The sequence below is a fragment of the Gobio gobio genome (genome assembly GCF_949357685.1).
Source record: "Gobio gobio genome assembly, chromosome: 22".
Taxonomy (NCBI): domain Eukaryota; kingdom Metazoa; phylum Chordata; class Actinopteri; order Cypriniformes; family Gobionidae; genus Gobio; species Gobio gobio.
In genome coordinates, this window is record NC_137118.1 from 20,273,300 (window position 1) to 20,299,245 (window position 25,946).

Here is a 25,946-nt window from a genome sequence, read left to right on the forward strand (position 1 = left end):
CAGAGCAGAGCAGGCTCTCAGAAAGGAGGGATTTAGAGCGACTGATTCATCCATCGAGTTGTTTGAGAATCATTGAACATTGTGGTGATGTGTAATGTATATTATGAGAAAATTAAACTGTTTTTTGACCTTTGATGCATGTAAACCTGTTGTTGGAGACCTCCAAATCAGAATTAGGAAACTTTAAAATAGCATCATAGGGGCACATTTAGAAAGCAAGAGGAGTCAATTTTGATTTCATGTTGTCACGTCACATGAAAAAAAGTGAAAGCGAGTACTAAATAGCAGATTAAGAATGAACTCTGCCTTAGAATGGGTGGCTTTCTGACATTGTGATTCCTGGAGTGTTCGACAGCCATTCTTTACAATGTGACAAATTCATTATCAGTGCTGATGGTGGAAAGCACATTAAGTAGCATGTGTGGTCACCCCTTTTTCGCTGCCTTTCCATTTCTCATCTTTCTGGAGCTGGCAGGGCCTCCACTCTATTACACGCTGGGTGAGAAATGGCTGACATTCGTATTCCTTTGATGCTAACCCAGCCAGGGGCAGACATAAGTACGCCACCCGCTAAAAAAAAACAGCGGCTCAACCTGGGGCTTGCTGCTTGTCCAAGACAACGCACAAGAGCTTGGCAGTAAATAGATCCACTGAGCGAATGGTAACAAAGATAGACAGCTCGTGGTCCTCTTCCATTCTTCCTCTTGAGCCATCCTACGAGTGAGGACAATGGCCACCCTAATCTTTGTTAAAACTGTCTCTCTAACCTGGCCCAGCAGAAATGTGAACTGATGACCCAAACGCTGCGTGCATGAGTGAACACTGGAAATATGTACAATGAGAGCAGGGCCAGACGCCACACCCGGAGTCATGAGGAGTCCGTTTCCCACTACCTGCCACCTGCCATTTCATAACCGTTCCCATTGCATAAAGTTTTCTCCCTCATGGCACACTGACTTACCCCCTTTTCAATGATGCTGGTCTGGCACAGGGTTCCTTCTGCGGCGGGGATACTGTTGGTGACACAGCGATTACTTTTGCTAAGGCACCAGAGCTCTCTACACACTTCCTAGGAAAGAAGGCAAAAGCAAGTTGGTCAGAATATATCCAATATATTTCCAAGAGAGACCAGAAAACATAGACACAAGATTAGCATTGTGCAATGGGTTGGTTTCCTCAGCAGGCTTTATAGAGATCCAATGAAATCACTTTCATGCGTTGACATATTTCCTATTGAAACAAGATGTTTAGATGGGGCCAATAGGCTGTAGTTACGTCACTGCTATTTGAAAATGCTACTTGCTAGTCCGTTGCAGGTGGTTTTCGTGGGGGAGACATAATCATTCTAAAAAAAATTTGATTGAACAAAACATGATTAAATGTTTTTTTTTATTATATGGCAAGACACTACAAGCAAAAACAGTTCCCTTTCAAATAACTTAATACTGCATCTTGGATTGAAACTCTGGGGAACACCATCAGAGTGACCGGTGTCTGAAACGTGCAAATGACATGACCATTTCATTAGCTGACGACAATCTATGGCGTCATTACCAGATCTCCAGCAAGTATAAGAGGACACCTGCAATGTACATCATCAGCTTTTTTTTGTTCAGAAGCCGTTTCTTTGTAGTAGCGTGTGGTGAAGACGATTTAACAGGTGTCCCAGATTTTTTGACACGTGAGGACACACAATCTGTGTGTTTGGTGTTTAGGTGAGGAGCATGTGCGTTCAATTCTGAATGTGGCCATTGTAAAAAAATTGAGATGAGGAAGGCCCTTCAGTAGCCGAGGCACAATGGAAGACTGGCGGAGGAATTTGCAAAAAAGGTATTGGCTCTTTCACATTCTTCAGTAATCGGTTTGAGCGATCTGTTGGATCAAGATGTTCTGTCTCTTGAGCGGTTCAGTGGGGGCGTGTATATCACTTGTATATCACACTCTCAGCCCCGCATACGAGGAGTTGTTGCATTTCGTGGCAACTAGATTGGATCTAGTGTGGGGGCGCGAGAGACAGAAGGAAACTATATACTGCTCGTATCTATCCTTTCGAATATTCAAATGATTCAAATGTGGGGGGATTGTTTGATGGAGGATATTTGAGATATTAGAGGATATTTTTTCACAGAGTGAATCATCCTCTTTGAAGGCTCCAACTCTGCCGTCTAGTCCACTACAGACCACCTTGCATTTAGATGGCAGGGCGTATGCGGCAACAGGTCAGGCCGCCATGCATATGATGACGTGTTGCAGGCATACCAGGTGGATCCACTGAGAGATTTGGATCAGCAGAAGGGATTGTCTCCTGAAGCGATCTGCACCACGGATTGCACTGCACCACTCATCTGGCCCTCCGAGTCACCAAACATACAGCCACTGCCATTAGTTAGTCACCCAAAACTTCTGGGGGTTTAGGCCCATCACAGTATGATGACTGGAGGCATGGCCAGAGGGAGAGCGTGGCCACCCGTGCACCTCTTCTGAATAGTGGAGCACAGAGGAGGCGAGACGCTGGAATAAGAAGACAAGATCTAAAGGAAGCAATTAATAAAAATACGTTTTGTAAAGAAATCGATTCGCTGCGGAGTAATATTCCTCGACCTTCCCCGTCCAACCCTCCCACTGAAGTAGGGTCTTTGCTCCCCCTTTCAGTACCTTAATCAAGGTGGATGCAGGGTGAACTAGTATTGTAGGGCATTATCCCCTCTAGCCTCTACTGTTGGGTTTTAAGTGATTTATGCTCCCCTTTAGAGGGATGGGTTCTTTAGCCCTCTCTAATTGACATAGACAATGGTAACAAGTTGAGTTTCCATAGGGGTTGAGGATGTTCGCTGTCATTTACTATGATTCTGGGGTCTTTAAGTAGGGTTAGCTCCCCGGTGGCTCCCTTGGGGTGGGCCTCAGGGGTTATTAGGGTTAAATGAAGAATGGAACCCTCCCCAACTGCATGGGGTAAGGTCCTCCACTCCCCGTTGGAGTCTTAGCCAATCCATGTAGAACCTAACAAGTTAAGGTAATATGCCTTATAGCATCTCTTCTCGTTATTGGGCACCTTTTCGAGTACTGGGAGTCTTTGGATCCTGGACAACTCCAGGAAGGGTGAGAGCACTTTTCCCAGATTGCTTTGGGGTTGTAGAGCGAAATCTCCCCTGCGGTTCCATAGGGGTTGACTTTTTAGGTCAAGGATAGGGAGAAACAATTTCTTTGCAGTTCACATATATGCTGGAGGTAGTGAAGGGCCAAGGTCACAGTTTAAAACGTTCTCCCTAAGCAAGTATTCCCTATGGGCTGTGTCAAACTTTAGACATTTACATAGCTTAACCTTAGAGCTCTGCTCTTGGACCTCATGTGAATAATACCTGGCCCGCAAGGAAGGGAGGAAGGTTGTAAATGCCAGGACTTTCCTTGTCCTGGAGCAAGCTTGGGTAATGGCCGAGGTAATATTACCACTTGACAGACTTGCTTTTACCCATAATTAGGGCTGTCAATAAAAAAGGAATCTTAATTGTGATTAATCACACCCTTTTGTTGCAATACAGAACAAGACCACATGGAGATGCCAAACCCTAATCAAACCACTTAGACCTGACTACATATACCTACTACAGTACACAGATTCATTCAGAATTACTAAGCATAGCAACATATACATGACAAATCAAAACATTATCCTGAATGTGTGTGGAAACAACGTGAATGTACTGAAACGTGTCTGTGCATAAATACAATGTACAATCAGTACACATTCATATAATGGACTTGCGCATGCTTGAATATGAACTTGTGAAACACACAATGGAATGAATAATTAAATGAAAATGCAATGCGACTCTCTATTCTCTTTGCCATCTCTGATGTAATCAACCTGGTTTTCTTTACATTAATGCTGATTTGCACTGATTGTTTGAATGAATTCGCTTACTGGATCATTAGACTGAATTTTTTAGCGGCTTAAAATGAACTACAAGGGTTACAGGTGCTTGCGCCATTGTAGATGCTCAGAGTGATAATCTCCCGGCTTCTAAGATCATCTTATTGCCCATGACGTAAATTACATTAATGATGCAATTTCACATGCTTCAGTAATTAAATGCGTCATGTGTGTTAAATTATTTTAACACAATAAGGATTTTGAATTAATTGCATACATTAACTAACAATCATTTATTGTATATAACACAAATTCACAGCATTTCCAAATATAAAGCTGCTTGGTTTGGAAGTGAACTGTCAGTAAGCGGTGCTTCATGCACAATGTACAAACTTTTGCCTGCAAAATGTAGCCAAAGTTTTGCTAATGTGACCGCACCTTAAGGATCTAAGCTTTATTAGAAGACGTTTTGTTGCTCATCTAGTTAAGTCTCAGAATCCAACACCCTCAAAAATACATAACAAACTTTGCACATGACAGCTGGAAATGGGACGATATAGTATTATTCTAAGTATCAGCACAGAACTTGAAATTGTAACTGACAAATGTACCAAACTTACTTCCATGTGCTCTAAAGGAACTATGCTGGGGTCTGAAGTTTGAACATAGGAAGATATAATGCTCTCCGTACATTACAAGTGTAGCTTTGCAGAACCCTGCATTATATTTCCCAATAAAGTGCACTAGGTCCCTTTAAAGCTTGAACTTCATAGGATTTACAGGACAGAGAAGTGCCCCCATGAAAAAGACTTATGATAGGGAGCACCGCCACTGACCCCAGGTCAGTAAATAAGACTCAGCTGCCTAGCCCATCCAGATTAAATAAAGCGGCAAACTGCCACTCTCAGGTTGCAAAAGCTCCACCTCTGCAGCTGGTTTTAATAAGGTTTCCTGCTGGCACATTCAAGATGCTCATGCTGAGAAGGTCAGAGGGGTAAGCTTGACCAGCAAGACTCAGGCACTGACAGGTTTAAGCTGGGTGTGCAGGGTAGCATAAAAATTGGCCTACTTCACTAAGACCAAAGTTATTACTATCAAACTGTTTTAGAATTTCCAGAGCCACTTCTGGTATGAATTTGACTGGAGTGATCGGTGGATCGATTGACGGATCGCTACCTATCTATCTACCAAGCCTGCCTATCTATCTGTCTGTCTTCAGAATGCTATACATATTTTGTTTAGTTTTTCACTTCTCATCAAATAAAATCTTATTTTCATCGATTAAAATTAGATGGCATTCTAGTAAAACTGCACAAAAAAAGTAAAATTCACTTACATCAATGTATATGACAGCTGAGTCAGGTGCACGATGTAATGTAATATCATGCATACATTATACTGTGCATATATCTGATTAATCACATATGTATATGATGTTTGAGTTCCTTAACCATCCATGCAAAGAGGCCAAATCGCCAAATAATCAGCTGAAGGTGAATATACCACAAAAAGCTATACAATTATATAATGTATTGAAGTGAAGACATTTTATGACTTAATTTGCAAATCATAGACGACGTCAGCACAGAAGTTGTCACAAGTTCACTAAATATCTCAATATCAGAAAAGTCCAACCTCAACATGACCCAGCCATGCCCAGTCACGTTGAAATTGCTGAATCCACTTTACCTTACTAGGTGCTCTCCACCGCCACTAAATATTTTTTTTATAATGTTCCCATATTCCTTGGTGATAATCTCCCCATATGCAATGCTAATTAATTGATGGTTTAATAAACAGAAGGATAAAGTCTAATGCCTCCCATATCCTCCCTATAGTCACTAGATCCAAACACCACTGATCTAAAGCAAAATAGATTAAGAAATAGATTTCCATTGCCTTTGTCCTAAAGAACCAACCCTTTTTTTTCTTCTAAAAGAATGGGGTAAAATTCCACTCCACACCATTCATGATGTGTATGACAGCATTCCAGGAAGGCAAAAGGTGGTCGTGCGCCTTATTAGGTCTTTGATATTAATATATTTTTAGGTTTTGAATTTTTCGTCCACCCCCTGGGTGTGTGTTTATCTCTCCGTAACAGTTTTTCCAAACCAAATTCAAACCTCTGGTCCGCTGGTGTGGTTATGATTCTCCAAAGGCATGTATTAAACAGACAGTTGGCAGAAAAAAATAAGATTGTCAGAATCCACTAACACTACACGCTGTATTAAACTTGAGCCAAGGGAATGCAAGACTTTTTTTCTTTACATGACCGTCTTCCATGCTGTTCTATACCACAGTTATGAGTTTAAGAGAGAAATTACAGGGTTCTCTTTTTGGCATGCGTTCATCCACTGTCGGATATATCTCTCAATGAAACAAAAGAACTCTGTAATCTCGGGTAATTTAATTCTTTTCTGGTGTAGAAAGCAAAGCCGCATATTTGTACTAAGCAGAGCGCCATCTCTTATTGATCATTAATTTTCCTGGCTTCATTCAAGCCCTTTTTTTCCCCCTGTGTCAGTTTATTTGCTTAAGTTTGTTATTCTTTGGGTAAAATCATTATCATTTCCAAAAGTCTGGGGATTCGGCAGGAAAAGAAACAAACCTCAAGTATGGACTTTCTCTGAAAGATATGTGGCCCGACTTCAAACGGTCCTCGGCAAAGCTCGTTTCAGGTGCTGATAAAACAACGATCTTTAATTTCGACAACATGAATGGCATCATGTGACATACTACAAGAGAGTATCAACTTGGCAGCCTCCCTTCTAGCCCCCAAAGGAAGTGAAAATAATCTCAGCTGATTGCTATCACCTGTGTTTCTTAAAGCTTCCAAAAGTTCTCCACAATCAGGGCAAGTGTTACAAAAACTTAAACTCGATATATTCTTTACAAGTCCAAATGAGACACCACAGCACTCACTCACATCACGTTTTTTTTCCCCTCACTGCTCTATACATCAGAGAGCTCTTCTTGTAATGTTGCCTGCTGAACAAATCATGCCCTTTGGCTAGTCTCCTCTGGGTCAGTGGTAAAAATAACTGCTTGACCTCCGGCATCATGTCTCCTCAGAGCTCTTTAAGTAGCGGTCTTGCTCTCTATGTCCAAACCGCCTTCTGACTCGTCCAGTGTTATTAAAATCAGCTCTTGGATTTAATACATATATAGCAGGTTCTGAAGTCACAGGTAAAGCATCAAGAATGTAGCAAATATCTGATCACATCTGATGTGTTCATATTATATTACCCTGTGTCCTGGAATTTTCTGGCAAAGCACACTTGGTTTGGACAAAAATTTGTATTTACATTGAATATTTAGCACTTTTCGCTTCATTGCATTTTTTGCAGTTGGGTAATGTCTAAGTAACCTATTTTAAACGTTCTTGAAAGCAATAAAAAAGTGCTTTTGGAATGTTTTGAAAACACCTACCTGGTAGGTTTCTTTAAGTAGACTCAAAATGTCAACTCAAATACAATGCGTGTTAACGATGAAAACAAAACCAGCCTTTAAAATAATGCAATCTGTACATTTGAATGAAGCGTTTCAAAGACAAGAAAATACCAAAATACAGTCCATAAACTACTTACAAACAGACTTCGCCCATTGTTGGCATTGATTTGGGAAATTTAACACAACAACCAAACATTTAGCTGAAGTAATGCTAACAGAGTCGGAAAACAACATTTCTGCAATGTTTAAAAACCCAATATCTACGACATTATGAACATAATTAAAAAACGTCATCAACGTTCTCCTGACTTATACGCAACTACAGAATAGTTGTGCTTGCTGTGATGGTAGTTCATTTTTGGTTCTTGATATGTGTGCGGACAGGGATTAACATTAACACCCGCCAACCCGCCAAATGCGGGTGGATTTCAGCAGTGGCGTGTAACGCAGTCACTCCTGCTAGCCGCTTTGGCGGGTTGAATTTTATATATATAATATATTATATATATAATACATTTTTCAATTGTAGTCTTTTAAAAAGACATCTGAAATAATAAACTGAAATAATAAACTAAGTGCAATGTAGTGTTGTGAAAAAATTTGATACATATCGATATTGAAATATCTGAAACGCTTCTAATACTAATTTTCCACAGAATAGACACGATGCTAGCTTTCGCTTTCTCGCTCTCTCTCATCTCTCTGACAGGGAGTTTACACACAAACCCGCCTCCCCTCAATCACTCATTTCATTTGCACTGGATGAATATTGTTGGTGTTATAGGGCTTAAATTTCGGCGTGGGATTGCGCATATTTTACCAATTCTCGCAGTGAGTTTTCATTTACTTGGCGAGTATTCACATAAACACAGTCAGTTATGTTTTAAGTGAATGTAAACAGTTGAGAAAGAAAACGCATGTGTTACAGAATACTGGATCCATGCATCAGGTCTTAATTTGTCAGCAGGTATTAAAATATAAAATATATTAAAAATATATCTATATGGAATTTTTCACCCATGGTATTGATGTCAAAATGGTGGCCAGCAGTGAAAATGCTGAGTGACTAGTAACTTTGGAAAACCACTAGACACTGGCTGGTGAGCAAAAAAGTAAATGTCAAGCCCTGTGTGGGGATGTTTATAGCAGAAGACTGTAAAAATGTCTGTATAATGACCAGTCTGACACAGCAACATTGCCTCAACCAATGACATGAGTTTGGGAAACCTGTTTGAAAACAGGTATTATTTTTGCAATTCCATTTGGTGAGACTAGTGGCAAAAATATTACACACAAAGTATCCATTAAAAGAAAAAATTTAATTTATGATTAAAGCCATATTGTTATTTTAAAGAAAATGTCCTGGTTTAAGCAAAACTATCTTTCTGACACAAAAATGCTAAAAATTCTTTGTGTCTGAGCCAGCATATGTCACCATATAAGCATGACATTCCCAGAGTATGATAGTGTGTTGCAGCCTTCTTACCCCATATTTGCACTGACGGGAGGAGGCACCGTACTGGAAACGACACTGCTCATCTGCATCGTACACCTGCCCTGGAGCCACAGTGGGGTACAGGAAGTCTCGTTTCAGAGGCTCATTGTCCAGACACGTTCCCCGACCTGAGCTGTCAAAAAAACGAACCTTTAATGGGATTGGCTCCTCTACAGAGGTTTCATTTGTGACCAACAAGAGAAAAAAAGTGTCTCATGCCAAAAGCTCAGATGAAACGAGATAGGAAGGTGTATTGTTAATGGGAATTAGCAAGCGAGAAACCTGGAAAATACAGAAAGCAAAATGAGGGGAGGAAGCATGAATGACAAACAGTGGCTATAAAAGCCTGAGATTTGGACTTATATGGTACTGTGGTGCGCCTATGGAATCCTTTGAAGAGCCAATAAAATGACGAAAGAGACTGAAGGGGCAAAAAAAACGCAGAAGGTACCGGAGGTCATGCGTCCAGTCAAGTGTTGTGTTTAGTCTGTTTAGTCAGCTAGAAATATGAACGCTCCCAAGAAACCCTAAAAAAAAAAGAAAGGCCACTGCTCTGACTGCAACGAACAAAGTCAAGAAATAAAGCCCAAGAAGAGGCCAGACAGTGCATGTTTTGTTGGACTGTGTTTATTCTGGGTTCAGAAGTGGATCTTGTTTTATTCTCGGCGTCCCTGTTACGGATGCTTTTCCCCCCTCCCTGGCGTGTGCAAGCGGCTGAGAGACGTGTCCGCCCCACGCCGCTGCTGTCCGCTGGAATAAAACAGCCAATTATTATCCCGCTCGCTTTGCCAGCAGTATGCCGCGGAATACGCTCTCCTTCTCTCTGAGGGAACAGTGGGCTCGCTAACAACATAAACGCTAACATTTCATACTGCTGGAGAGCAGGCGGCTCTATTCTAGGTCCTGTCTGGCATTCGCATGATTGCTGCAACTGAACGCGCAACCTAAAGCATGTTAACCAACCACCCCACCGTGCGCTGCTAAAAGCAACATTGCCTCTAAAGAGAGTGAGTTTACATTGCATCAGCCAAGACACACTCACCCTCTGACGGTATGCCATTACATTTTCAGACACTTTCTACATGGAATACGTGTCTAACTCGCACTTTTATTGGTCTGAAGATGGAAAAATGGGAAGGAATGACTTTAAACTTAAATTATAACTTATATATTATATATTGTTTTCATGTATAGGGGGCCGTAGCCAGTTGTCACTGGGGCTTTAACTCATTAAAGTTCAATGGTTAAATGGTTAAAAGTTAAATGGTTTTATAAGCTGTTTGGTAATTATCATACATTTGATGGTAAAATAGTTTGGCATTTTTATACATTTTTTCCTTTTTCATGACCTATTTTTTAATTAATGTTGTTTAATGGCAGGTTTCATAGTGACAACTTGCACTATATAATGTGACAACATGCCCCACCATTGCGTTGTATTGTAGTTTTATAAGTAAACCTATGCTGAATAATATTCACTGGAGTAAATAGTGACAATCAGCCCTGATTTCCCCTACTTTATTATTTGCTTAATTAATATATTAAAATACTCAAAGTTGTTAATAAAACCATACATTACATTGACAAAAAGGCATTCAAAATTATATTTAGATGTCTAAAAAACATCCTATGGATCTAGTTTCGGTAGTGCATTTTTAGAGGAAGCATTAGGTGAAACAGGGATATCTGGCTTCCCACCACAATACTGGAAGTCTAATCTAATTAAAAACTAAACCAAATACATTGGAAAGGAAAGAAACACATGAGCTCTAGCCTGGGGGTAACCAATGTTGTATTTGGTTTCATCCATTTAGTTTTCTATTTTTTCCCATGTGTTTTGGTAGAATAATCCCCTCGCTGGAGAGAAAGACAAGTCTGAATATGTCCTCTTGTATTGGAATATACACAAACAAAGACTGTTTATTTCTTTGGAGAAAGACAAAAATGGTCACTTTAAAAATGGACATGTTTGTTTGACATGTCAACAAAACGTCCCTGGGTAAACTCATTACAGCGAGCAGATATGCCAGCAATGAAAGGCAACTTAGTGACTAACTATTTACAATATGTCAGCACAAAAACAAATACTTGAATAGGAAATCACAAAAAAAAAAAAAACATGACAGCTTGTCCAAGTCAATCAATAGTGTTTGATCGATATCAAAAGATTTTTAAGCTAGTGATAAGATATATATCAGTTAGTTCTGGTCCTCTAATCTAATTGGACAAGCAAAGTTCCAAGAGTGCTGATATTTAGTATAAAACACAGAGACACTTTACTGTTTGTATTGCTCAGTTTCACTGTGTTTGTGTCAGTTTTTCTAATTCCATGACGCGCAATGGTTGATCCTGCTTTATCTTAATTTGGAAAGCAAAAATAGACAAAATAACTGGCCATGTTGTGTCTAAGGCCAAGTTTACACCTGGTATTAAGATGCGTTTTGGTCGATCGGATCATAAGTGGACGATGCTAAATACAAGTGTAAACTTGGTCTAAAGTGTTTTGAGCTTGTCCCCTTTCGTCAATTTCCAGAGATAGTCCAAAACGCATTTGACAGGATTGCTTTTTTGCGTTCAAACAGCCACAAAACATCTCCTACTCTCCGCCTACTGACCTAATGCGTAAACATAATGGGAAGTGGGCTAGCCAGACGGGATTTAAACTTTGTTTGAAGAAGACCCAAGTTTGGTTTGAAGACTGAAAATGTACCAAGCACAATGTTCTCACATTCCTAATTTCTAACATGCACTCACAGCGTTCGTTGCAGAAACGAAATCTGCTGCCATCTGTATGCTTTTCCGTCCTCTCCGGTAAATTGTGCGAGCTTATTTCGTCCATTAGATAGAAAGATCTGAAAAAACTCATACCCGCCCTTAGACCCTCCTCTCAAATAAATCAGGACAGATGTGGTTGAAAGTGGACAAAATAGTCTCAAAATAGTAAATCTCCCTGATTTACTTGTGATCCGATCGACCAAAACGCATCTTTATGCAAGTTAAGCGATACTACCTTGTCCAAGAACAGGGTGGATGATGGTTGAGAAAGTACAGAAATCCAATTAAATGCTTATTTGACCATTTTAACTCAATATTTTTTCATTAAAATTATTTTAAATATTTGAAAAATTTGAGTTTATAGTTATTGTATACTTTGGAACCGATATGATTCATTTTCAATCGCCCAAAAGGCAAGTTTATTGGCCAATGCTGATCCCAAATGAGCATATATGTTCGATAGATCAGTCTAACAATAATAATAACTGTAACAAACAGTAGGCATTTTTCAAAAAACTCTTTCTTTATTGAAAGATCCTACTGTACATGTACAAACAAGTACACTGAAATAAGTCAGAATCGACAAACCAGACCAGTTTCTGGCGAGAAAAGACCCATCCACACATCCAGAATTTCCTAGATGGGGATGTTGCGGAAATAGACTCGCATTATCATAGCAAAGCTGTTTTACTGCCAAAGATTACATCAACCTGAGATTTCAGAGAAGGCCCATTATTGATGAATTGCTCGGCACTAAGCAAATCCAAAAAAGGAAGGTTAGTATTCAACCTCAATCCGAAATGGTCACAGATGACACGGTGTGATTATACAACAGGGAGTTCATCCCAAACCAACAGAGCAGCATTTCTTTGTGTTTGTGTGGGAAGTTGGCACACGATGATAAAGTTTCTGATGCCAGTGATGGCTGTGATGTTAATCTTCTTCCATGAGGTCATTCACCAGGAAAACTTTTTGACAGCCATGGCAACCACTATTCTTTCCTTTCGTCTTACGTTAGGCTAACAATTCACAGTCTAGCCTATGACTGGCTACTACAGATCAACTTCCAGACTTTCATCTAACCATGAACGGACTCTCTTTCAAATCCAGCACATTTATGTCTATGACTTCAAAAACTTCAATTTTTTTCTAGGTCTAATTCTGCTTGGGAAATAATCATTTTGGGACTATTTACAAATAATATTTGCATTAATTTGGGTCAAATATATTGATAATCTCGAGATTCTTCACGTTAGTAAATAAATACATAGATTTGCAGTTCATATTTGGATTCCCTAGTGGTCTGGTGGTAGATTTTTTTGTAAACCGTGTCAAAGGTTCCAGGTTCTAATCCGCCCTCATATAGGTTTTTTTCTTCATTAAAATCAAAGATGTTCATCAGTGATTGTATATTAAGAGCAGGGACACGTTTGTGTGCATTTTGTTTCTGTGATTTCACTGGAAAGATTACAATCTCCACAACAGCATTAAGCGATAGATTGACGCGTTCGTCTGAAGACTGTGCACGAGTCAAAAAAGAACATAAATCTGGCCTACTTTGATTTGATTGGCCATCTCAATCATTTTGACATTGACGAGCGCTTTTAGACCGCTGAGGCAGACCAGACTAAAAATGTAGCTTTTAAACCTTTTTGTCATCCTAACATACAGAGTGCTGCGTAATGGAGTGCAGCAGAGCAGTGCAAGAATTCAAATATTGGGGGGGACAATTTGGCCATTTCTAATTATTGGGGGGAACTATGGTGGTTATGGCCCTGGATTGTGTTGGTCATTATGGAAATTTACCGGCTGCGCCTGTGTTCTTTACTTATATTACATGTGGAACTTTCCACTCCCATCGGCTCTCTTTTGGAAATTTGCCCTGTTTAGTAAATCTGGCCCAAGATGTTAAGCATTGTTTGCACAAACAGTTCCACAAATTTTGTAGAATGAGGGAATGACCATTTCATTACTTTTCCAGACTTGATGCAAATAGTAAAATAGTTAAATAACTAAATAGTTAGCTAATAGTAAAAAAATCAGACTTTAAATATGATTTAAAAGTAAAGAATTGGCATTCTAAAGTCCTACCTTATTCGTAGAAGAAAATTATTCTCTGATCCTTCTTCGTCATATTTACGTAAGATATGTTGACCAGATAATTTAGCCTATACTTTGTGTATGTCAAAAATGTAGAATATGTTTTCAGTGGATTTTCACAAATTGTTTTGTTTGAGGAAAAACAGTAAAATACAGTTATAATTCCCTTTTTGTTCATTTTGATTTAGTTGATTACTGCATTTAGATGGTTTTCTATTATCTATATCTGGCAACAGTACACTGTTTTTCTGCTTCAGCGAGCAATTCCAAGTAGATAAACCGCGCACAAGCTTTATGTTGCACTTCAAATGACAAGGAAATGTATATTATTGCTAATATTAAGCAAATCCCAGCACGCATTCTCTCAAATGCATCAGGTATTGCAGATTGTATGAATCACACACTGCTACTGCAGATAATTCAGTAATTTACTCATAGAAGTGCAACAGAGATGGAGAACAAAGAAGGGGGATAATAACATTGTCATATTGTTTGATGCACAAACAAATAATGGAAGGTTTGCTTATTTAACAGGAATTTGTTTCTTCTCGGGTACATTAGGTAAAAGCACATTTATTTAAAGTCGGCATGAAACGGAAGTTGAGATAGTCTTTTGTTCCCTATTGTCAAAGTTTTCAGCCCCGCTCGGTTCTCGGTCGGTTCTCTGGTTTTCAGATCAAAGTGGATCCTTGAAGACCTCTACAACAGGTTCCATATATTTGGGTTATGAAATCTTGAGCATTATAGATAAAAGAAGCATTCTTCAAATCCTCTTTTCACTTACTCCAAAAAGCTGGTGATATAGTCCTTGCTGCAGGCTGACCAGGAGAAGGGGTTGGTGTTGGCTGTGATATGGGCCGCCATCAGCTTGGCTGTCTCGTGACCTTTGGTCCCGCAGGAGTTCCCGATCCCATCATGGTTCATGCCGAAACTGCGAGACAAGCGGCAGATCATGAACTTTGATGGATCATGTCAATCACATGGCCCACCCCGCACACAAACAACAAGCTTGGGCAGCTCTGAAAGATCAGGAGCGGAGGACATCTCCTTCAGCTAAGCTGTAAAGAGAGGCTTTTTCTGACTCTGTAACAGCTGTGAGAAGAGGACAGATGGGTCAAAGGCCAGGGGCTGTCTAGAGCTCTGGAGGAGCGCGAAGGTTGTAATCACCACCCTGATCCCGGCCTGTCAATCAATAATTACACGTTTGAGCAGACCTCAATCGGACAGTCATCTCTTAATGAACCTGGCCTGCTTTTCCCCTTCCTCCAAGCTGCTTTCATCTGCTCATGGGCCATCGGCATACAAGACTGCTGAAGCATTCAGCCACATTCCTTGCCGGCAACTCCACAAATACATCATTTGAGCCGTGCAAATTTTGTTCCCTTACATATCTGTCTGGATATTGTATGAAAAAGTTAGATCACCTTACAGCAAGACCTCGAAGCTTTCGTTGCCGGCTGGGCTCTATCCAAAATCAGAAATCAGCCTCTAATGCATATAACACCCCCCCACCACATCACACAATTCCTCTGTGTTTTTCTAAGGTGCACATTTATGACATTTCACTCTACTCTCAATATAAATCAGCACGGGAGAAACCTTCCCCACAAGAAGTAGCGGCTATTTTTACAACTGATCCACAACAGAAGCAGACGCAAGACATAATAGAGGAAATTGCCATCTCGCTGATCTTAGCCGAAAAGCTACGTAGACCAATAGATCATGGTTATTTTTATAAGCTTTCAGGATAGGGTTCATTTCTCCAGACATTTGCATAAAGATCTCTGTGCAGGCAGTTCACGCTTTGCATTGAGAAATATACATAAAGATGACCACAACAAAACAAATCCAGACACAAATATCCTATGAGATCTGAAAGCATCATATGTAGAATATTGAGTCATTTTTCAACCACAAGGGATCTAATAGAGTCCTGACCATCTCTTTAAACATTCAGGGGTGAATTCACAAAACAGTTACAGTTATATTTCAGCTTATTCACTTGCTACCTGCAATCCAGTTCAACCAGATACTGCTCTGAAATAAGGGTCAAATAAGACAAAGAAAAGAAATACAATCTTTAAAAAATATTTATATGTTATGATTTTTACACCTTAAATTCATGTGAGTGCCATCTTAATCATTATTTTCAAAGTGTTTACATATATTTTTTAGAGTATAATACATTTTTTATTTTTTTTACAAATATCTTTAATTTATTCATTTATAAATATTAAGAAAGGTTTTTGGGGAGTTGCACGACATGACATTTTACAGGCTGAATAAACTGTGCCTTGTCATAAAAAGTTTTTAGAGATATTTTAGAGATATAAAAACATTTTTTTACCTTTTGTCTTTGACACAGTCATGAGGGTCTGCATGTTTGCACCACATGACCTTCATTTGAAGAATTAAAGTAATTAATTAATAATTGTCTTTATCAATAATAAAAACAAAAGAAACCATTTTGATGTAATATTTTAGGTTTTCTTTTAGAAAATTTTATTATTTGAATTAAAACACAGTCATGGTGCTTATACAGGAAACATTTGTTTGAATCTGGCTTGCAACATTATTGTATACACATCTCCCAATTATTTCCTCTCCTAGGATTCTAAAGATGGAAACGGCAAATTTCCAAAAAAAAAAAAAAAAGACCAGAAATGTATAAACTCACTGAGGGTTAGAGTACTGAGCAAAATTACCAATATAAAGTGATGTTTGCTTTAGCAATTAACCACATTTAACATACTACAATGTAGGTCTGATTGATCGTACTTATGCAAATGGTCAGCCAGAACACAGAGACAAATAAAAAGAGAAAATATACTCACTTGTGTCCGATCTCATGTGCAATAGTGAAGGCAGAGCCAAGACCTATATCTTCATTTATACTACAGCTCCTCTCTGGCTCACACATTCCAGCTACGGACGCCAAACCTGGCCACACACACACACACACACACACACACACACACACACAAACACACAGATGAGGTCAGGTCAAGGTGTAGAAGTGCTACACTGAGTCACCACCATAAAATGAGATTCTTCACATTAACCTCGAAACCACTGAACTTGAAGCTGGTGAAAAGTTTATGCGAAAGTTTTTTTTAAATCACTAGGGGGTGGGTCAACACTGACGGCTAGACGATTAAATAAAAAAACAACTGATGTTGTAGCTGGAAAATGTCTAGACAAGGGGGTTAGATTTATAAATTCTACATCTGGTAACAAGGGACCACCTAGTAAAGCAAGCCAGAGCTCGGAATTCAAGAAAACATTTCACTTTGTGCCCCTAAAAATATAGATGTTTTTATTATTCAAGGTTTCAAGAGTCAACGAAATCATTGTTTTCTTAATCCTGTTATGTTTGTTTTGCTCCAAATGAGATTTAGTTGACAATTTTTGGGTATTAGCACAAAACCGACATAAGCTGTAATTTACTACTGACAGTGTTTTGGTCCCCAGCCTACAGGGACTTGGCTTTCTGAGAGATTTGTTCTTTAAGCGTTATGTTGCACTGTCATTTTCCTTGCCATAAATAAACAGGCCTGTTGTTTAATATGTATGGAATGAAGGAAACATTAAATCTACTCTGTTTTTATGTTGCAACTTTTGTAGCAAGCCACCTCAGTGTGGCAGCACTGGCACACGTCACTTAATCTCACAAAACTTTCAAGTCTTTCTGTCCACTGATTACATAGGCAGCATGATAATTGAACTGTAAAATCATAATTGACTGATTTAGAAGACTCTCCATAGACAGCAACTCAAAAGTCATACAACCAACATTATGCATGGAGACACGACTCATTTTCTTTAAATATAGGTTTGGGTTAAGATGTTGATAACCAAAACATATTACTCTAATAACATAGACTATTTTGGGTAAAATAGTCGTTTTAATTCTCTGGAAGAAAAACTGAGAAATTCTGAGAAATCCACTTAATTACAATTAATGGGGCTTTCCAGCATCAAAAAGAAAGCAGCCAAAAAAGAAAAAAATCATAACAGTAGTCCATACGACTGGTGCACTATATTACAAAATGTAACTAATTATTCTTTTAATTGTCCTAAAGAAGTCTTAATTTAATATCATGTCTTACAAAACATATCAGACAAAGAAGAAGATGGAGCAAAGATTGAGTCTTCACAGTCTAAAGCCAGCTGCTTCTGTTAAGGGGAGGGGGTTCCCTTGAAGCTATGAAGTGGGGAAATGGGCTTTTGCAAAATCCAGGTGTCTCTTAGTTCTTTTTTTCCCCTATGTCCAGCCTGGGAGAGAAGAACAATTCTCACCAGATTACATCTGTTGGTGATTGGTAGGAGCAAAACACAAAACCCTAAAGCTAGATGCATGGAGGACCATCCAAGATCCAAGTAGCCTGCTCTGGCCTTTGGATAAAAAATGAGCAAGAAGACCTTGGTTCTTTAAAGTTTATATTTCAACAACAGATTCTTGGAAAGGTTTAAAAGTACCTACTTGTAGGGGCTAATAATATTAAATAGGTACTGCTCAATAACTAAAACAACAAGAAGTAAATGTCAATGCATTCATTCAATACGAGGCATGTGAGAACCAATGGCGTTTGGGGTATTAACACGTCTTGACATGTCTTGAAGTTTGAAAATGCACAGGTTCATTTAAAATTTGAGAGCTATGTTGGAAAATGATCAGTGAATAACTTAAATTCCGGTCTGTCCCACATATATGACTAAGAATATATTCCACAACTTGTATAGACTAATTTAATGTTACTTTTATGCTGCTTTGTTGGCCTTTTTGTGTTATGGCTCGAGACAATTTGTTTTCATTGTATATGGAAAAGTTTAAGGCATGTATGTCAAGTTCTTGCATTCAGCGTTTCTACCATTTTGTCGAACCACATGACATTTTACAACCTGAACTAACCATGCCTTAAATAATAATTCATTAAAAAAGGTAAAATTATCTAATAATTTAACAGTCTGCTGGGGTATTTTTATATTAGTGTTTCCTGCAAGTTGGTTGCACCACATGACATTATAGTTTTTTCCCCTTAATATCAAAAAGAATTTTAATTAAAAATCATGCTGTATTAAAGATGTATTAACTGAATTTTAATGTATTTTGAAAGAAAGAAAGAAAGAAAGGTATGTCTGACCCCAGTTCCACAGAGATAGAGAAAAGAATATAATACAGATTTGGAATGGCATGAGGCTGAACTACTCCTTTAAAGTTGATAATATAACAAAGGAGTATTGGAAAGGTCTAAACCTGACCTCCTGGTGGGCAACATATTATTAAAGATATTGCATAATAATATGGAATACCAAGGGAGGCTTGTGACTGTTTGGGAGCCATCGCTCCAACAAAGCACTTCTGGCCTCTTTATCTTCCTTATCCAGAGGCCCAAACAAGAGCGGACATGCAAATCAAAGGCTAATAAGACACCGGCTAGAGGGAAGGGTAAAAAAGGAAAGCGATACAGGATGGAAGAGGGCTAGTGGGCCCAGGCTGACTCGAAAGCTCATTGGTGGGGCTTGTTTTCTTAAGCCGAGGGTCGCGTTGGTATTATCCCCACTCTGCGATGACCCCCAGAGGGCAACACGTTGACCCGAGATCATGATGATGCCTCTGGGTGAGTGGGGGGTGTTGAAGTGGAGATGGAGGTGGAGAAAGAGGAGGGGGGGCAGCAAGGAAGCAGAGCAGATGCCAGGGCAATTAAAGGGACCCGGGGAATGTGACGAATGCGGTCAATCTGTCAAACCACCCCTGGAGTCACAATATTACTTCTAAGATATACGGTTCAGCCCTGGAGGAGGCTGGTTCAGATAAGACGAGGCTTTGACACAGACCATTTAGGGGGTTTGCTTTTTCCTAAGTTATCCCGACTTCTTTAAACACATTAATTCTTCTTTTATCATGTTGTTCTCTGTTATATATTGTATAGTCTAATTTTCTTCACTCCTTTTCTTTTTTGGCTTGCCCAGGGGAGGGGTAAACACCTCCGTCCCGTAGCAGACACAAGTGGGAATGTTAGGAAATGAAACAAGAGACAGCGGTGTCTATAGAGGCAGGCAGGCTTTGAGCCATGTTTGAGCTTAACGTGAGCCAAACAGCTCAATAAAGACAGGGCAGTGAAGTCTTTCTCAATAATCGCACAGAATTATTTGTTACACCAGTAAAACGAAGCATGTAGCATTTGGCGTTTAGTGGTGTATGTTTAAATCAAAGAGTATTTGGTCTTAGGGTTCATTTTAGGTACTTACCCAGAGTACCGCAGGGTTTGTTCTTATAGGTGCAGATGTCATACCTAAGAGAGAAAAGAAATCAAAAGTGAGGTTTTACATGACAGAAATTCATTGGTACTCCATGCGGTAACCTTTGAAGAACATGTGAATGGTGTTTACACGTGCAAAACCCGCTGGCCAGTGAGTTTGAATGGGACTCTGGGTGATTATGGCCCGGGACACACCTATGCAAGTCCACTAATTTTATCATCTGCCTTGTCATAAGTACTTGTCATTGTCTGCCAAATCACAAGTATTAGCACAACGCATTAGCACATAATGCGATTATGGTTCATACACAAATGTTACGGGATGAGTTACGTGTTGAAGTTTATTACTACTTTTACTTCTTTTAGGTAAGTTTAACCGCTTAAACATTACGGTCCCACATATGGTATTTTAGAATGTACAGTGACGTCACATACAGCCGTATTCAAATCGGCTTTCCCTCCAACACAGAGGGCCCTATCATACACCAGGCGCAATGCAGCGCCCGGCGCGACGCAAGTGTTTTTTGCTAGTTTCATCCTGATGCAGTTATCATTTTCACGTCCTGCGCCATGTTGTTTAAATAGCAAATGGATTTGCACCCATTTGTGCACTCATGGGTGTGCTGGTCTGAAAACCAGGTGTGTTCAGGCACATTGTTGACGCGTTGCTATTTTGAAACTGAAACCTGGTCCTAAGTCAATAGCGCAGGATTTTTGTGTTATTTAAAGGGCACATTAGTAATATGCGCCTATAGGCGGGTACACAAGGTGCGTACATTCTGCTTATTACACACATAGGGATGCGCAGCAACACACAAACATTTTTAAATATTAAAAATAAAAGGATTACAATGTAAAAGATGTAGGGCCCTATCTTGCACCCAGCGCAATTGACTTTGTACACCGACGCATGTGTCATTCCTATTTTGCACCCGCGCAAAGCGCGCTTTTCCCTCCACAGAAGCACGTCGCTAAACTAGTGAATGAACTTGCACTACCTGGGCGGTTCAGCGCAAAAAAGGAGGCGTGTTCCGGCGCAAACAATCCCTGGTGCTATTTTGCTGTTCCATTAAACAATTGCGCCACTGACCAGAAAAAACCTAGTCTAAAGTCAGTGGCGCGCTGCGCGTTGTTCATTATGCTATTTTAAGGGCGCATGCTTGACCATAATGTATAGCGTGCACAACACGCATACACTTTGCTCATGTAATCTACACAGATGCAACAGTTATTTTTGCAAATCATAAATTGTTACACTAAAAAAATATTAACACATGAGATGACGGAAATCATTGTGGTGTGCCACGAAGATGTGAAAAAATAGGCATAAATCTAGCTTACAAATGATTCAGGCTAATTGTAATAATTAAGGATAAGACCTGTTTGCCCAATATAGTGGCAAGACAAATATGTATATAAGGACATCTGACAAATTGGTTTGTCCGTCAAGAACCAGGAAAAAAAATCGACTGAAAAACTGAAAAAACTGAGACTGAAAAAAAAAAGACTGTGAAATCACTTACCATAATGTACAACATTACAACTTCACTTCTCTGTCTTTCACTGCTCTTACAAGAACATCAGTCTCCTCGGCTGTGAACCGCTCCTGGCGTGCGCCTGGTAAATACGCCATAGGTAATAATAGCAATCCATAATGGAACTTGCGCACCTGCTTTTAAAGGGAATGTTGGATGACGCTCTGATTGGTTTATTCACGTTACGCCCAAACCACACCTATGAATAATGAAGCTACTTCAGACCAACCCATTTTAGATTTGCGCCGGGCGCAAGAGCCATTTATCCCGCCGGGAAAATAGCAACAGCGCCGAGATCTGCCCACAAAGTTACTTGCGCTTCGCGCTTTGGCACTTGCGTTTCAGATCGTTAGAATAGGGCCCATATTGTAGATAAAGATAAAAATGCCAACATGTCATAATGGATAGCCATTACATGTATCAGAATTTGTAGTAATGACGAATGAAATTGGCTATTTATTTAACCCATCTTGGCAATACACACATGTATTTAAACTGACTCGTCAGGTTGAGGATGTCTATATTCCACAATGTAAATAGCGAATCCGTGCAAGCGCAACTGGCTTTTAAAGGGAATGGGAGATAAGACTCTGATTGGTTTATTGCACGTTATGCCCAAAACACACCCTGTTCAAGGTATTTAAGTCTGGGTTCGCTCTTACATTTGTTTGATTAGGGTGTAATGGTTGTAGTCATATCTAGCACACTAATCAGCTAATATTCACAACTAAGTATTTTAACATTTGTTCGAATAGATGTAAAGGGTGAAGGCTAAGCTAGCGTGTTAATAAGCTAATGAAATTCACAAATAACTATTTTAACTTTTGTTCAATTATGGTGTAAATGGTGTTGGCTAAGCTAGCACGCTAATCAGCTAGTGATATTCACAAATAAGAATTGAACATTTGTTTGATTATGGTGTAAATGGTGTAGGCTAAGCTAGCTGGCTTAACAGCTAGTGATATTCACAAATAAGAATTTAACATTTGTTCAATTAGGGTGTAAACCGTGTAGGCTAAGCTAGCGTGTTAATCAACTAATGATATTCACAAATAAGTATTTAAACTTTTGTTCAACTTTTGTTTGACTCATTAAGAGAACAGGGACAACTCTTTTAGACCATGTGCCGGGTGCGCAGACAATTTTTCCCGTCGTTAAACTAGCAAAAGTGGATTCAGACATGCCCTAAGTGCACTTGCGCCAAGCGCTTTAGACCATGCAATTAGATCGTTAAAATAGGGCCCAGAGAAAGGCGAGCCGGATAAGCAGCAGTCAACATAAGATAAACATTCATATTCAAACAACTAGCTACTCAAACAGTGTTTACAGGCACATGATGTGTTTATTTGTGTTTATCACACACACTGAAATTGTCACAGAAGTACTGCAACAAAAGTGTATAGGGCATATAAGCACAATAATGTCAATTTATCAATTAAACAGCCATGTTTGTTTTCACTAGGTGGCTGAGCGACTGCCATTTACGTTCACTCAAACAGTTTTTACAGGCACATGGCTGCATATTACTATACAGAAAAACATAAACAAACATCATGGCTTCCTACATGACAGCTAACACGGCAGCGTCCATTGCGCATTCTAGAACAGCTAACATTATCATTATAAAGGTGAAAACACATTCACCTACACATACACTGTAAACCCTAATACATTACCAGAGTTGTGGTGAATAATTAATCCATGCAAGTCAATACAAAGATTTTTTTTGTTGTTGTGGTAATCTTTAATCAAAATCTGAAAATTTGCTTCAGCTCTGGAATGGCGTTCCTTCTCTGATGACGTCAGTTTGACGGCTTGGGTTTGATGCTCCCCTCCAACCGTCAGTCTGCTATGAGCGAGAGATGGAGAGGAGGTGCGCTAAAGTAAAACCCTGCCCTCTATTCAATATTCTGTTTCACTTGGAAATACGTTACAACACTGAAATAATGTCGGTAGCAACTTCCGGTTCACAGGGACTTTAAGTAATCTGAATTGTTTCATTGTTTTGAGTTTTAAAAACTTATTTTCATTTAGACAAACTTAAATTTAACTAAAACTGGACTGGGATATCTATCTCCCAGCATGCTTTGCCATGACACTCAAAAGGGAGAGTAAATGCTAAAAAAAAGTGTTATATAATGTTTTTTTTGTGTGTGCAAGATTAATGTCAAATGGGGGATTTAGAAGTGTTTAATGTTTATCCATGCTAATTTAGAAGAGTTTCCGCTGTTTTTTCCCAGGGGTTACCCTCATGGTGAGCATGAGCTTTGAGAATAGGTATATGTTAAATTATCTATATTGCCTACGCTAATGCTATCAAAGCATTGTCTGCGTCTGAAATCTCATACTTTCTTGAGTAGGTACTTTTTTTTAAATAAGTAATTCCTTAACGACTGCTAAAAAAGTATGTTCTATATAGTATGAATGTAATCTGGACGTACTACATTCGCCATGTTGTCATTATCACGTGACCTACTAGCGTCAGTTACGTCACTTCACAATTCAAGAATGCCAAATATAGTAAAGTGTCCATCGTATGTAAACTTCAGAATCTCGCCGGAAGAAGTAGGTCATCTAGGTACTTTTTGCCTACACTTTTATGAGTACTGTGAATTCAGACATACTTATTTTGTCACATACTGTTTTTCGCATACTATATAGTAGGGAAGTATGTGATTTCAGATGAAGCCATTGTTACTAATTAGAAAGTTAGCACTTACAATTAGCTAGTCAAGTTTCTACTATTACAAATATTTAAGTTGAGATTACATGATCATTTTAAATGAGTTGGCTTAGTTAAAAGCTATTCAAATGTGTGAGTACAAAATAAAAATCTCCCTTTGAATTTCTTAACTGAAATATTTTAACTGCCTCACATTTTTTGAGTTTTGACAACTTTTTTGGGTGTACAGTGTATTTGAGAATCTAAATATCACATAGTTCATAATATAGCTAACAAGTCTGTGAATATTTTGAATAAAAAAGGGAAAAACAAACAAAAGCGACGATAGGTCTGTCATACAGCGCTATTGTGGCTTCGGTGTGTCACGTGACAAGCATGACGCGTCGCCATGGAAATAATAAGAGTCCAAAATAACGGTCGCCTTAAAAAAAACTTCAAGTTGGTCACACATTGACCAATCCGCATTGACAGCATCCACTAAAATGTAACATCTGTTCGTGCTTCTTACCTCAGTTTTCTTTTTTTTTGAGTGTGTTGTTGTTGTTTATTTTGTAACCCAAACTCTTTCTTTTTCCCCAATGGGACTTGTCATCAGTCGGCTGACATTTTCGACGGCAGGCCTATATGAAAGAATGCCAAATATTTTCTTATTCCCCAACTGGGGCATTTAACACCTCCTGAAAAATATCACAAGCAGTTTGGGCTGCTGGGTCTGGCCAAAGGCAGGCAGCCAGGCTTTGTTTGACATTGTCCTCAGCACAGAGGAAAGACGCAGTGCCTGATCTGAATCATACTAAACTATCTTAGAAGCTTTGTGTTTTGCGTCAGGGGCTTGGTTTGGGGGTGCAGACGTTATGCACGTATTTAGTCAGACTGGTAGTTGGAAAGTTCCTATCGGCCTTCTATTTCGGTGTCGATCTGAAGATATCCATGTGCTCTGTTTACTGTGGCAGCTGAAAAGGGTCAGAGGAGCCAAAAGACCTTTGAATCTGGAAAATCATACTGGAATATTGCAGCCAAAATATAAATAATCAAAACAAGGGTTTCTTTGTGCTCCTTTGCACCGTTTATAAGCAAGTAAGATGCTTCTTATACAATTTATACAAATGTGAAAAAATGTAAACTCACTGCGAGACCACGCTCATATAAAATTGATTACATTTTCTTAAGAAAATGTGCGTGGTACCATGCAAAACATGCTGATACTATGCTAAGGTGTTGTGAGTGGTTCCCAGGGCGTTGCTATGCAATTACTAAGGTGTTATGAGTGGCTGTTGGCCAGAGCCAGCGGCAGGACACACAAACACTGGGCGGGGGGACTGGGGGGTGGTTTCAGTTATAATTATTGAGGGGGCTAATGTGTCTCAGGTGGGGTGGGGGGTGGGGGGGGGTATATAATCTATATTCTATGGGCTCTGTATTTTAGCTGAGCCCCCAGAGTGAGTTTTTTCTAATTTTAGAATGTTATTTTAGAACATTTTAATTCCATGCCGACGCATCATGCAGCCGCACTTTATGACAGATGTAACACTTTTTTTTCGTTTTTAATCAAAATATTCACAAATTTGTTCATTATATCATGAACTATATGATATATTCCAATTATCAAATATGTGGAAGTGAACATGTTTTGTCGTTTAAACATTTTTATAATGATTATGTTAGTTCTACATAGATCTATAACGCACGTTAGTTTGCACCACAATTCAGAGAATCACATCTGTCGGATTTACTTCTTCTGAAATACTTCAAAGTAAGTGGCCGGTGAACTGGG

General features: G+C 39.2%; 1 protein-coding gene across 1 annotated transcript in view; it reads right to left on the bottom strand.

Moving 5' to 3' along the window:
• adamts6 (ADAM metallopeptidase with thrombospondin type 1 motif, 6) overlaps positions 1-25,946 on the bottom strand; it is a gene marked incomplete at its 3' end in the record, with an annotated part of 104,817 nt that overhangs the window by 55,236 nt on the left and 23,635 nt on the right. Inside the window, exons 7-11 of the mRNA XM_079804511.1 lie at positions 19,944-19,987; positions 16,526-16,631; positions 14,476-14,622; positions 8,808-8,949; positions 962-1,069 (exon numbers count right to left, since the gene is read on the bottom strand). Coding sequence (XP_079660637.1) covers positions 962-1,069; positions 8,808-8,949; positions 14,476-14,622; positions 16,526-16,631; positions 19,944-19,987 — 547 coding nt within the window. The remainder of the gene's footprint in view (positions 1-961; positions 1,070-8,807; positions 8,950-14,475; positions 14,623-16,525; positions 16,632-19,943; positions 19,988-25,946) is intronic.